General features: G+C 32.4%; 1 protein-coding gene across 3 annotated transcripts in view; it reads left to right on the top strand.

The window, feature by feature from the left end:
* The window catches only part of LOC118191712 (transcription factor AP-2-epsilon-like), a 357763-nt gene that overhangs the window by 84143 nt on the left and 261244 nt on the right, over nucleotides 1-12376 (top strand). The window contains exon 1 of one of the 3 annotated variants that reach the window (XM_085827756.1): nucleotides 10308-11926. The exons of 1 other annotated variant lie outside the window; for it this stretch is intronic. In XM_085827756.1, coding sequence (XP_085683882.1) covers nucleotides 11924-11926 — 3 coding nt within the window. In that variant the 5' untranslated portion in view covers nucleotides 10308-11923. Of the gene's footprint in view, nucleotides 1-10307; nucleotides 11927-12376 lie in introns of those variants that run through there. One more of the 3 variants, XM_085827758.1, reaches the window with a different exon arrangement.

Below are 12376 nucleotides of genomic sequence, written 5' to 3'. Positions count from 1 at the left end.
AATAAGACGAAACTAATAACCCTGAAGGACTATTAGTCTCAAAATGCATTTTGCGTGGAATCATTTTAAATATCTCAATCACTTTTCAAATTGTTGCCACCAAATATTATTACCCTGTATTATATTTAAAGAAAATAAAAAAGAATCTACATGAATATATGTATGTTTCTCGCATTGTGAAAAAACAACGGTACCTAGAGTCATTAAATTTTGAATAATATAGTCCTCCACCCGAATATGGACACCTGGAAGCCCGAAATTGGAATCTGTTTTATTGTTTATTTCATATTTCGTAAACCTTTAAAGATTATTTGATTAAAAGAAATCAATAATTTTAAAGAGAGCAGCGGCAACACTGTAGAGAATCAAACATTTTTAACTTCAGCGCGCCAGTTGGAAATTCTAAAGATATGCTGTTTTTAAATATTTTTAGCTCAATGTGGCGTTAGCCCAAATGCTTTCGAAATGTGTATGTGTCTGTAAATGAAAATAACACCCGTTTGGGCATAATGTAAAATCTGAGATCTTTCAGATTCTATTTTTTAAATTAATTTTCATGCATAGAACTCTTGCTATCAAATCTAAAGACAAATTTCAAATACATTTAATAATATTGCTGTATGTATCCACTCAGCCAAAAGTCACTGAAGTTGCAGAAACTGACTTAATTCACTATTCTCTGAAGTTTCAAATGTAAACAAATATGGCTGCTTCGTTAGGCTTAGCCGCATTTAAACAAATTTTAGATTTTTGATAATTCTACCACTATTCCTTTCAGAATAACTAAAGGCATAAAAACCTTAATGGATTATTAATTAACGGAAACATAAGAACAGCATAATTCAATCATTTTTAAAGCAAAAAAAGTAAAATTTACCAACATATAAGAATAGAAAAACTGGGTCAGCGAGCCGAGTAACAGAGGAGATACATATATATATAAATTTCAACGTTATGACTCTACTCGTTTTTGAATTATGCGAGATACATACACACGTACGTAATTCCCTGAGCCGAGTAATATATATATATATATGTGTGTGTGTGCTTAGTATTTTCGTAAATAAACGTAACGTAAATAAATTTTGTTACTTACGTAATTGCTATTTAAATTTTTGTTACTTACGTTCCTTAAATAAACGAAAGTAACAACATTTAAATGCGCCTAATATTAGCTAAAATATAAATACACCTAGCATTAAATATGAATTTCAAAATATTTTTGGTCTTTATGAAACATTAGTGTGACGTTACAGCTACTAGCACCCCCGCGGGCACCGGTGCTGAATTATAACTTCCTGTTTTGTTCGCGGACGAAATGGACCATACCTGCAAAAAGCAGGACTGCAGATAAAACCCCCTGGGAGTTTCCAGACACAAGGAACTAATTATACTTCTCTTCGCAGATAAGAAAACGAGTGAAATCTTTGTGTAAGAGTTCTTCATGTGATTTTGAGGTGACAGGACGCATCTTTTACGTTCTAAACCACGCCAGTGGTTTCTGTAGAACAATAGTATTTTTTATGCTGTAACTACAGTAAAAAGGACGCTTTTTTGCGTCCAATCTGCGTTAGCGGATATTGTATGATTTAGGGCTGTAATGATCAGTTTATTTTTATGTTTTAATCAAGAAATCTATTTTAGTTTATCAAATAAATAATTTAAAAGACAACCTGTCTTTCTTTCACCCGACACGGGTGTCCTGACGTTACAATTAGTTCTAAACTTCCTACTTTATATATATATTTATATATTTTTGGTTCTGCCGATTGCGATCAAAGAGGGAGATGCACAACTACATGCTATAGCAGTCCTATATACAAAATTTTTCAACGCGCTAAGGCTACTGGTTTTTGAGTTATGGGAGATACGTACGTACGTACAGACGTCACGAAAAATATCTCTTCTGAATCAATTTTACAATCGGTTTGGGAAAAAGAGTCCTTTATTTTTCCCTTACGTCTAGGTATCCCTCAAAAAACAGCGTTAAATTGCATTCGATAACGGTCAAATATATATTTTCGTGTAAATATGGTACCCGTAAATTTTCGCGATAACAATACTTCCTTTACTTCGTGCAAGGAAGTAAAAAGGATGAATGTGCAATTAATTCCTACACGTTTGTGTTCTTACAGAAAAGTAAAACGATTTTCATGCATGTAAATATACTCAATAGAACTTATTTTTTTTAATCGCTTTTTCCCGGCGTTCATATAAAGTCCCATAATAAATATTTAAATTTGATAGCTATAGAATAAATTTGATAGCTAAAGACATGGAGGCGCACAGGCCTCCATGTCTTTCCACATGGAACCATGAATTTTCAGGCTTATAGAGATTTTCAGGCTTATAGGCTTATATAGATTTATTTTTGCAATGAACTCCAAATTTAGATATAGTATATATGTAAAGTTTAAGGGGTTTTAGTTCTGCTCTAATTTTATCCAAAATATTTAATTTTATGATAATTTTATAAACTTAATTTTGTTTTCAATTTGGTTCTAAGCACTTGGTGATCTTCTATGAGTCACTTCATGCCTTTATATTTTATTTAAGGCAGTACCATTTCTTATTATATTTAGAAATAATTTGTGTAAGAAAAATATAATTTTTTAAATTAAAATGTATTATTCATGAATTTAGAAACGCGGTTTCTAAAATATATGTCGGTAGCGTAAAATATGTATAATATTCAAAGAACTAAACTTCCACCTATTTCTTGAAGATAATAAAGAGTGATATACTTGCTTCTCTTGAATAATTTAAACATCATTAGGAATTATGAAATGAAATAATTCTGAAAAATGATTTAGAAATATCATTGCTGTAAGATAATATTCATTTGAAAAATGCTTGTTACTAGAGGGAAAAAATCCATAGTTTGGAATATTTTTTGCTGCTTGAATTATCAATAATTCTGCAATTATTTTCTAAGGGCGTTACTTCTCAAGCATTTCTTTGACAGAGTCATTTCGAAATTTAATTAGTTTCATGATTTTTGAAAAAACATATTTTTGAGTTCACTTAGCAAGAAATAAATTGAGAAAAGGGCTGTAGTTAATTATAAAGAAAGAAAAATGCAGGCACAACGGAATTGGCATAATAATTAAGTTCAAACCCGGCAATGTTTTGTAATATTATTCGAAATATTTCTTTTAATTCTGAATAAAATATATTGTAACGTCATTTTGATTTTATTTAATATAAAGAAAATTTCTTGTATTCTTTATCTGTATATCGAGTCTAATAATATTCAAAAGGTATTATTAGGCTATTAAGTTTCATGAACTTAATATGTCGTATTAATGTTAGATTAGTCGAGTTCATCATATAAAATTTTATGAATTATAATATAGTATAGCATGCTGCATTTCGCTAAATACACTGGTTTCCAAAAATCAAGGAGAAATCACAAAAATAGCAATAACACGCTCAAAAATAAGCCAATCAGTATAAAATTTGAATATGTTGTTAAATTAAAATTGCTGAGTAAAACTTCAGTATGCAAATTAGTGGCCTGCAATCCAAATACGTAAACTTCGATGGAGAGGTCTTGAGAGACTAGAGGCAGAAGAAAGTCAGACAGAAGTGGCCAGATGGCTAAATGTGAGTCTTTCTACAGTTTATACACTTTGGCAACAATTTCTAACTACAGATTCGGCGTCTAGAAAGTTCAGACAAAGACGGCCTACCGCTACAACGAGCGCTGATGACCAATATTTCTTGTTATGCGCAAGAAGGAATAGAACCTCAACTTCGACTCAACTCAGATCCTCCCTTGCGGCAGCTATTGGAAAGTTGGTGTCATCGTCAACCGTGTACAGAAGGCTTCATGAAGGAAATCTGTACATGGCGCTATCAGCCATCTGCATGCCGCTCACGTCACGTCATAGAAGGGATCACGTCAACATGCCCCATGGATAGCTGATCAATGGAGGGCTGTTCTCTTTATGATTTAGCCTCCAAAGCGACAGTAGGCGTTATTTGATTTGGAGAGAATTTGGAACCCTTTATCATCCAGCAAACATCCGTGAAAGAGATGCGTTCAAAGAAGGCAGAGTCCGTGTTTGGAGTGGTATCTCTGTGGGTGGACGCACAGGCCTCCATGTCTTTCCACATGGAACCATGAATTTTCAGGCCTATAGAGGCAACATCCTTGATGCTTAATTGCGCCTTTATGCCGAGGCAATAGGTGATAATTTCCCGCTACAGGATGGCAACGCTAGACCGCACAGGGCTCGCATCGTGGATGATTATCTTCAGCAGCAAACAGTTCAGCGTATGAAGTGGCCAGCTCGTTCAACAGACCTGAATCCTATCGAGCATTTTGAGATGCTTTAGGAAGGAAGACGCATATCAGCTTTCAATCCTCTTCTTCAGACCCTTGCCAAGCTTGCAACTGCTTTGCTAGAGCAATGGCTCTCACCGCGTACAGGACTGATAGATTGCGTTATTGACATTATCGCACATCGCTGTTTGTGTTATATTGCTTGTAGGGAAGATCATACTCCACATTGAAGGTAATTTTCCTATACCAAACTGACACATTCAATTTGTTCATTTTGTACATATGCTAATTTCTATAACACCATAATTGTTTGGTAATTTCTTTTCATGTTATTTTATACCTTACTATCTGTTGTATACTGTGGATCAGTTTCATTAAATTTTAAATGTAACTTTATATTTAATTCGATAATTTGTGATTTTTCCTTAATTAATGATAACCAGTGCATATTAATAAATAAAATTTTCAACTAGAAATGTGTGATAAACAGCTTCACTGAGCTATCATGCGGCGTCTATTACTATGCAGATTGGACAGGCAGCAAAATGAAAATGATTTAGGAATTGGTGTTACGTTTTACTTTATAAACATCAAAACTTGTAATTACTAATAAAATTTGGAAAGTATCTCCTTCAGATATTATCATAATTGCTACATTATTAGGAAATATATTTATTTATCTCATTTTATAATTATAAAATGTATTATATGAATTCAATTAATTTCCAAACTGTAAGAAGTGTCTTTTTATAGGTATATCAATAGAAATAATAAATTAATTAATTATAATACCGCTGACAGAATTTAACAAAATATTTTATTAATTATGGAGTACTAGAAAAACATAAAAATAATTAATGACTAATTTTATTTTGCTTTCTAAGGCAACATAATTAATTCTTTTTTGTACTCTTGATTAACACACAATAAACAATTTTATTAAATTATGAGTGCCAATGGAAAATAATTAATCTGATATAATTTGAGTAATAAGAACTCTTAATTTTAGAATAATCTGTTTAGCTGTTAATTGAAAAAATTGATTATACGTGTTTCTCTCTGTATGTATAATTATTTTTCATCAAAAATGTGTTTACTAGAGTTCTGTCGCTAGTTCTAAATACTATGCTATGAACCTATCTGCCATTTGCAACGAACGTTTGCTCTCTGTTGGCTTCACTGTTAGGAAAATGTGAGATAGATCTGCTACAGTGATCAAAATGAGAAACAATAAAGCGAAAGAAACAAATTCGAAAATGCATCTGAATTAGATCTGGTGTTCCTTTTTTTTTTCAAATATTTTCCTTTGTTGTTTGTACACTAATTCCACCATTTGAACCATGAGTAAAATGTATCTTGGTTTCCTTCTGAGAAAAATTTTCTAGCAATTTCTGCAATTCGGAAAATGGCATCTACGACAAGACAAGCCAAAGAAAGCTAGTAACAGTTACAAGATAATGTCGGCGTTTTGTTTGAATTAAATGGTAGTGCACACAAAAAAATTCCTCTTTTCATTTTAAACAGGAATAGGCACTATTGGCTAAGATAAGATGTTTATTGCAAAGACCTTACTTGTGGATGCGTGGAATCTAGTTGCTTGATCATAACAAATACGAACCAGAGCGGTCTGAAAAAGTAATAATGTTCGGCAAGCTCAGTGGAAACGAAACTCTCGGTGAATTTCCATATCCACACTTGCTATATTTGACAACCTGATACATTTTTCATTTCAAAGGCTGAAGTCCAATGCAAATGATTGCCATTTTGACTTGTGCGGAAGTCTAGATTGAATCGAGAGGGTGTTAAACACCTTACGATTAAAGACACTTAAAGAGCTTTCCAGTCAGGTGCATACTTAATATGTCAGTGTGTAGAGACATTAGGTTATTTCGATGTTGGAGACGTGATAAATGAGCAATGCCCTCTCCGGCACTCGAACCTCGCCGGCGCCGAATGTGCTGACCATTACGCAACGAAGGCCTGCTAAGAAAGCGGGAGAAATACCTTATAAGTGTATAAATGCTCAGAAGGAGATGTCTTAAAAGGAATGAGTACCAGATTTAGCTCAGCTAATGTGATTAACCATGTCCGGTGTTTTTAGTAGCCCTAGTATTTCACTGTTACTGCTGTAATGACATGCAGATTCAGATCAATTGGCTGTAAGAATCGTTTCTGCAAAGAAATTCTTTAAGTCTTCAACGATTTCAGCAATCTTTTAAACTGGGAGGTTTTCATGTTTAATGTTACTATGCAATTGAAATGAATGCATTTCAAGACAGTTGACAGCTGGAGGGAGATGAAGACACTATTACCAATAGATTAGGTTTATTGTCTCGTATCCCCGCTTATCTAGCATTAGGAGATCCACCTAATAACGTTATAAGAATTGCAGCCGTTGTGGCTTAGGACATAGTTACATAATTATTACATAATTAATACATCATTATTAAAGCTACTCAGATTGCGTTATAGCAGAACATACATTTACATAAAGCTGCATGACAACTTGGTTTTTAAATATATTCATTGTACATAAGTAAGCAATATGTTATCAACATGGCAAATTGTCCTTTATTTCTAATGCAAAGGGACTCTTTAAATCATTAATATTTCAATTGTGAGAGTAAATATAGATGTGAAATAAAATAGACATCCAGTATAAAATCTTGCAGGGAGGGCGAAGATGTATAGAGTTGTAACATTTCTAGCTAAATTCATTTCTCATGAACAGTTGACAGCATTTGGGATCTGAACTGGAAGCAAACATCCGGTAGTTGCATCTATATGACAATTGCCGAAATGGTCTACGAGCAGTTTCTTTGGAAGCGATACATCAAGCATCAGCGGCAGGAAGGTGAATCAACTACAGGATCATTCCCTCCAAATGGATTTTGCAGGACATTGCTCATAACCCAATTTATTGTGTGCTGTGTCCAAACGCAGAAAAAATTCCCATGATGTATTTCGTGCGATAAATAGATGGACAATACTAGCAAACATACTGAAATTAAATTATTACATGTTCAATTGAAACTATAATTTAATCCACATATGATTGTACCAATAGCTGACATTTCTTTCGAAGATATTTTTATGGGTTTAGAAATATTGGATCAATGAATGTTGGTGGTAATTGTGCGTGGATCATAAGTAACCAGAAATATTAATTTTAAAATATAAACGAACAGAATTTCAAACATTATTCAAAATATTGCACCTTTATTTTAAGTCTTAGATATTTTTTTCAATATTTTAAATGATCTTTCATTCTTTTTTATGAGTCTGGTGAATAAATAGGTTTCTTTAAAAGAAAATGGTCAATTTGTTAAAATATTTCTTCTATATATACTTTTATTATTATCGCTAATTTTCATTAAAAATAAAAGAAGCAGAATATAAAATTTTTAAAATTCTGAAATAAACTACATTAAATCAATGAGAAGTTTTTTGTAGCATGAATAATTACATTGAGTATATTAAACATTTGAGAACTTCCGATATTTGGACCAAAAACTGAAAAACTTACAAACATGCAGTTTTTATTCATAAATGACAGGCACTTATGTTTTACATTGACTGTTTATATGAGTAGACGATTATGCCATTGCCAAAAGGCATAATATATCGTATAAAATGTATTTTTATTTAATACACTAGTACTGAAAATGTTTAAACAATTCACAGATTATATGTATTGTATAATATTATAAAAATATTCATGATGTAAATAACAGCTAATTTTTACCCCCTTGTATAAAATAAAAGAAGTATTGGAATCGCGAAAAATTTCAGGTGCCATATTTCAACTAAAATGTCCATTTTGAAGTATCCGAATCCATTTGGCCAATGTTTTTGCTTGTGTGTATGAAGGATTCATTTTCCCAAAACAGATTGTAAAATAGATTTAAAAATGGATTTTTTTCGTGACGTCTACACGTACATAGTACGTATGTATCGCGCATAACTCAAAAATAATTAGCCGTAGAATGTTGAAATTTTGTATACGAGGGCTGCTATAACACCTAGTTGTGCCCCTCCTCTTTTTTTATTGCAATCGGCAAACATATATATATATACATATGTACTCACCCTCTTACTCGGTTTACAAGTCCTTACCCGGCCTTTGTTTTCGCAATCGTTGGTCGTAATCATATACTTCCAATTACAGAAGTGTTTTGAATGACGAAACTATGCATGTTTTGGCAGTGTCAAATTTTTAAAAATTAGTTTTTGAAAAATAGCGAAATCTAACTTTTAACACGACCTCCTGGTTTTTATACTTACATTTGAGAAAAGTTTTATACTCGTTACGAAAAAATAAAATTATAAGACGTTTGACTCCCGTATGACAAAAGTTGAGCTGGAATCTAATTTCAAAATTTGAAATTTTTGGTGTCATTTTCGACTTGCCTTGAATGATTGTTTAATGAGTCAGATTAATTCGAGGAAATAGAAAATGAAGTGCAACGAAACATATAATTTAATCGGCCGTGCAAAGAAGGGGCCAACCAGCGGCCGAGCGGTAAAGTCGCTTAACACTGCTAGTTCGGTCTGAGGTTCGAATCCCGCGAACATTCTGGCTGCATGGGTGTCTTCGTGATTTTCCCCATGTGTAACGTGTATACGACCCAGTTTCTCTTAGAAAGTCCTCCCCGAAGGCATCCCTCCCCTTAGGCAGATAGCCCTAGTGTGCTTTGCCATAATTAAATACACACACAAACACGTACAAAGAAGTTATGGGAGGTCCACATCAGATTTTTATAATTATGACTGGGGATTGAGCAGTAATCAGTTCAGAAGAGTGACTTATTTTAAAACAACAAGTTTTGACCTAAATTATACTGTTTATACATATCTCATGTTTCTGCGCTCTATATAGAATAATTGCTTTATTTGAAAAATGAAAACTAAATAAAGAGTTTAGAAGTAAATATATTTTTAAAATCTCTCAGTTTTTTTTGGCACTAATAAACAATGCACAGTCCTAATTTAAAAGGTAAATTAAAGATTTTATTCTTTGAAACAGCAAAAAGCCCCCAAAACATTAATTTGTAAAATTTATAGTTGCTTATCGTAAAGTAAAATAGCGCATAAAAGAAGAAGATTTAACCTTTATTAATGAATGTTAACGTTTCTACATTCATTGATGAATTTTACCTAACCCAGTTAGTTAAATAGTATTAAAAAATTATACTTTCTTAAATAATTTTTAATATTAAATTTATTAATATTATTTATATGGGGTACACATTTCATCAGTAACCAAAAGTTTATTCAATAAATTATTGGTTATAAATTGATAGGGTTTATTAATCATTACTTTTAAACTACTACTAATAATTAGATATTAATTATTTATGACAAGTCACAAAATGGGTTAAAAATATGATTCTAGAAATACACAGGTTTTTTTCCCTTCCCCTTTAAGGTTAAACACTATAATTTTAACTAATGATAAACTAATGAATTTAAACTAGCAAAAAATGCTAACTAATTAAAACTTACTCAAAGATGGAACCACTTTTAAAAATTTTAAAATTATTTCGTTTCTGAAAAATAAATATATATTTCTTTTGGCGAAAATAGTCCAAAACACGGACATTTCGTAATCTATATTGTTTTGCCACTCTTGTATTGTTTTCTGTTCTTACAATTATTGTCAATACCATTTGTCTGCTAAAAATGGAAATATTTTTCCTGCAGCTTCTTAAAATCAAAGCATCGTCGATAAAACCCAAACAATCCATCTAAGCATTGAGCTTCTGATTCATAAGCACAGAAAACCGCCGACGGTCATGCCTTGGTCAGAGATCAAGAAAATATTCGAATTCGGCACAGTCGAACGAATTTAATTTCATGTCCTCCTCCAGGTAACAAAGTTAAGACAACAACAACGCTCCAGAAGAGGCGGGAGGTCAGGGGTGGACGAAGATGACGAGAACCAATAAGCGACGGCCGAACGACATTCCAAAGATCCACCAGGTAGGAAGCAAAAGTAACGCTATAAAAATCAATTCCCATTCGGATTTAGTTTCAATGAAAAGCCTGCTGTTGTGTTTCGGAGGCAGCGATTTAATTTGTTTATATATTTATTCATTGATACATAGGGTATTAGAAGCTAAGTTTGCAGAAAAAAAGTAAATAAAAGTTCGCCGACCCTTGCCACTTGCCCCACCCTGAAATTAAGATCGAAGAAAATTCAGGAGTCATCTTGCAAAAGGGGAAAGCGAGATGAGTTCTAACCCCCTCCAGATCTTCGTACTTGTTCTGCCCTCGGCGAAATTAGAAGTCTCCCGTCAGCAAGCAAGGTTTGCCTCATCTACAAATTCATTCCACCTTCAGTGGCAGGCGATGGAGTCGTTACAAAAGGTCCAGGGCTGTTAATCGCTTAAGAAAGGATTCGTTACGTATTGTCCCTGATAAGAATATAAATTATTCAGAAGCTTTTTTCCGTTCTTTGGAAGTCCGCAATCAAGCTACTCTTTATGGCTGGCTATGTGCTTCATGCCATCGATGTGAAGTTGGTGAGAATCATTATGTAAATATTTGAAATTTTGGTGTTTGAAAAAAAATTAATCACAATTAATTAAACTAGCCTGGAAAGTAAATGCCCATTTAGCTTGAGATCTTGAACTTCGAAATCATTTTTGTTTTTCAATACAGATAGATATTTCCTTAATAGACAAAGAGTATGTGCCAAATACTAAAAAATATAATTTAATTTATATTTTCAAAAGTTGAAATAATAAATTTCTTCTGCTCTGTTACATTTAGAACAAGATAGTATCTGCATGCTATAAGATAGCATTTTCAATATAATTACTTTATCTATTAAAAAAGAAGAAATATTTAATGCTGTAATTACATCAAAAAAAAAAGAAAATTATAAAAAGATATGAAGTCTTTTTCCCATTATAATCATGCATGCAAAAGAACAAGATGTTTTGAAAAAGTAGACTACGGCAGGTATAAGCAAAGAGGAAAACAGATTAAAATAAAGAATTCAAGAAATAAAGATTTTATTATTGGAAGAAAACTCTTAACTTCCGTTTTGTAAAGAACTAACTGACTGCTAAAAATGATATAATATTTTGGACTAATGCAAATCCTTAATGAGAAGAATATAAGCATCCCGCATATTTGAGGAAGAAATATCACGTTTTTGCGTTTAATTTTTCCTTTCCATCCTACATCTGCTGTAAAATAAGATCTTATATAAAAACTAAGCCTCAAATTTCATGAAATTTTGATCATAGAAAGTTGGATGAAAAAATTGCTTAAAACACAAGTTTGAATAGAAAACGTTCTACATCCAACTCAATCCCTTGATCGTTTGCATTCTACATCAGAGAATACAACTGTTGCCCGTCTACAAAGTTAAATACGCAGTTGGCAGAAATCAGCTGTAGATATTGAGCATCCAGTTGACGATGCCGCAACAAACTGAGCTCTATCCAGAGGGACAAATTGAGTTTCCCTCGCTTACCAGCTAGGGGGTGCGCAAGCGGTGAGGAGGGGAGCAACCCCCTCGGCATATCCTGGGGTGGGTCATCGTTATTTCTTTCTTTTGTCGCTGCCGGCGTGAAAGTGGAAACGTCACACTTCGCTGATCTGTTGCCACCATACCCGAGCAATATGGTATGTAACTAGTTTTGTTTGTGTTTACATTTTTATAATCCGATCGCAAAGATTAATCAAATAATTTAAAATTTTTTGTTCTAACAGCTTTGATATGTATATAAATATACTTTTTTGTTTAAATTTTGAATTCTGAATCGACGTTAAACGTTTAAAACTTTTGTTTTTCTATTATTAACATAAAATAAGTTACTTAACATTGGAAAACATGTTAGTATTAGATAGAATTATCTAACATTAACATAATTTATACAGAATCGATCTTCGCTATGTAGGCAATATTTTCTTTAAACGGCAAATAAATGTATATTAAATAAATATATATTTATAGAATTACCAAAGAAATAATATGTATCATTTTACAACTAAATTTTTTTTCATCATCATATAATGCCAAAAATTAATTTCAAAAATGGATTTGAAAATGCCATTCATATCATTGACATTTCT

This window comes from Stegodyphus dumicola, chromosome 12, assembly GCF_044657685.1.
Source record: "Stegodyphus dumicola isolate Sdum_Otavi_A_Nest chromosome 12, ASM4465768v1".
NCBI lineage: Eukaryota > Metazoa > Arthropoda > Arachnida > Araneae > Eresidae > Stegodyphus > Stegodyphus dumicola.
Note: the sequence above shows the minus strand (reverse complement) of the source record. Positions and strands in the feature narration are given on the sequence as shown.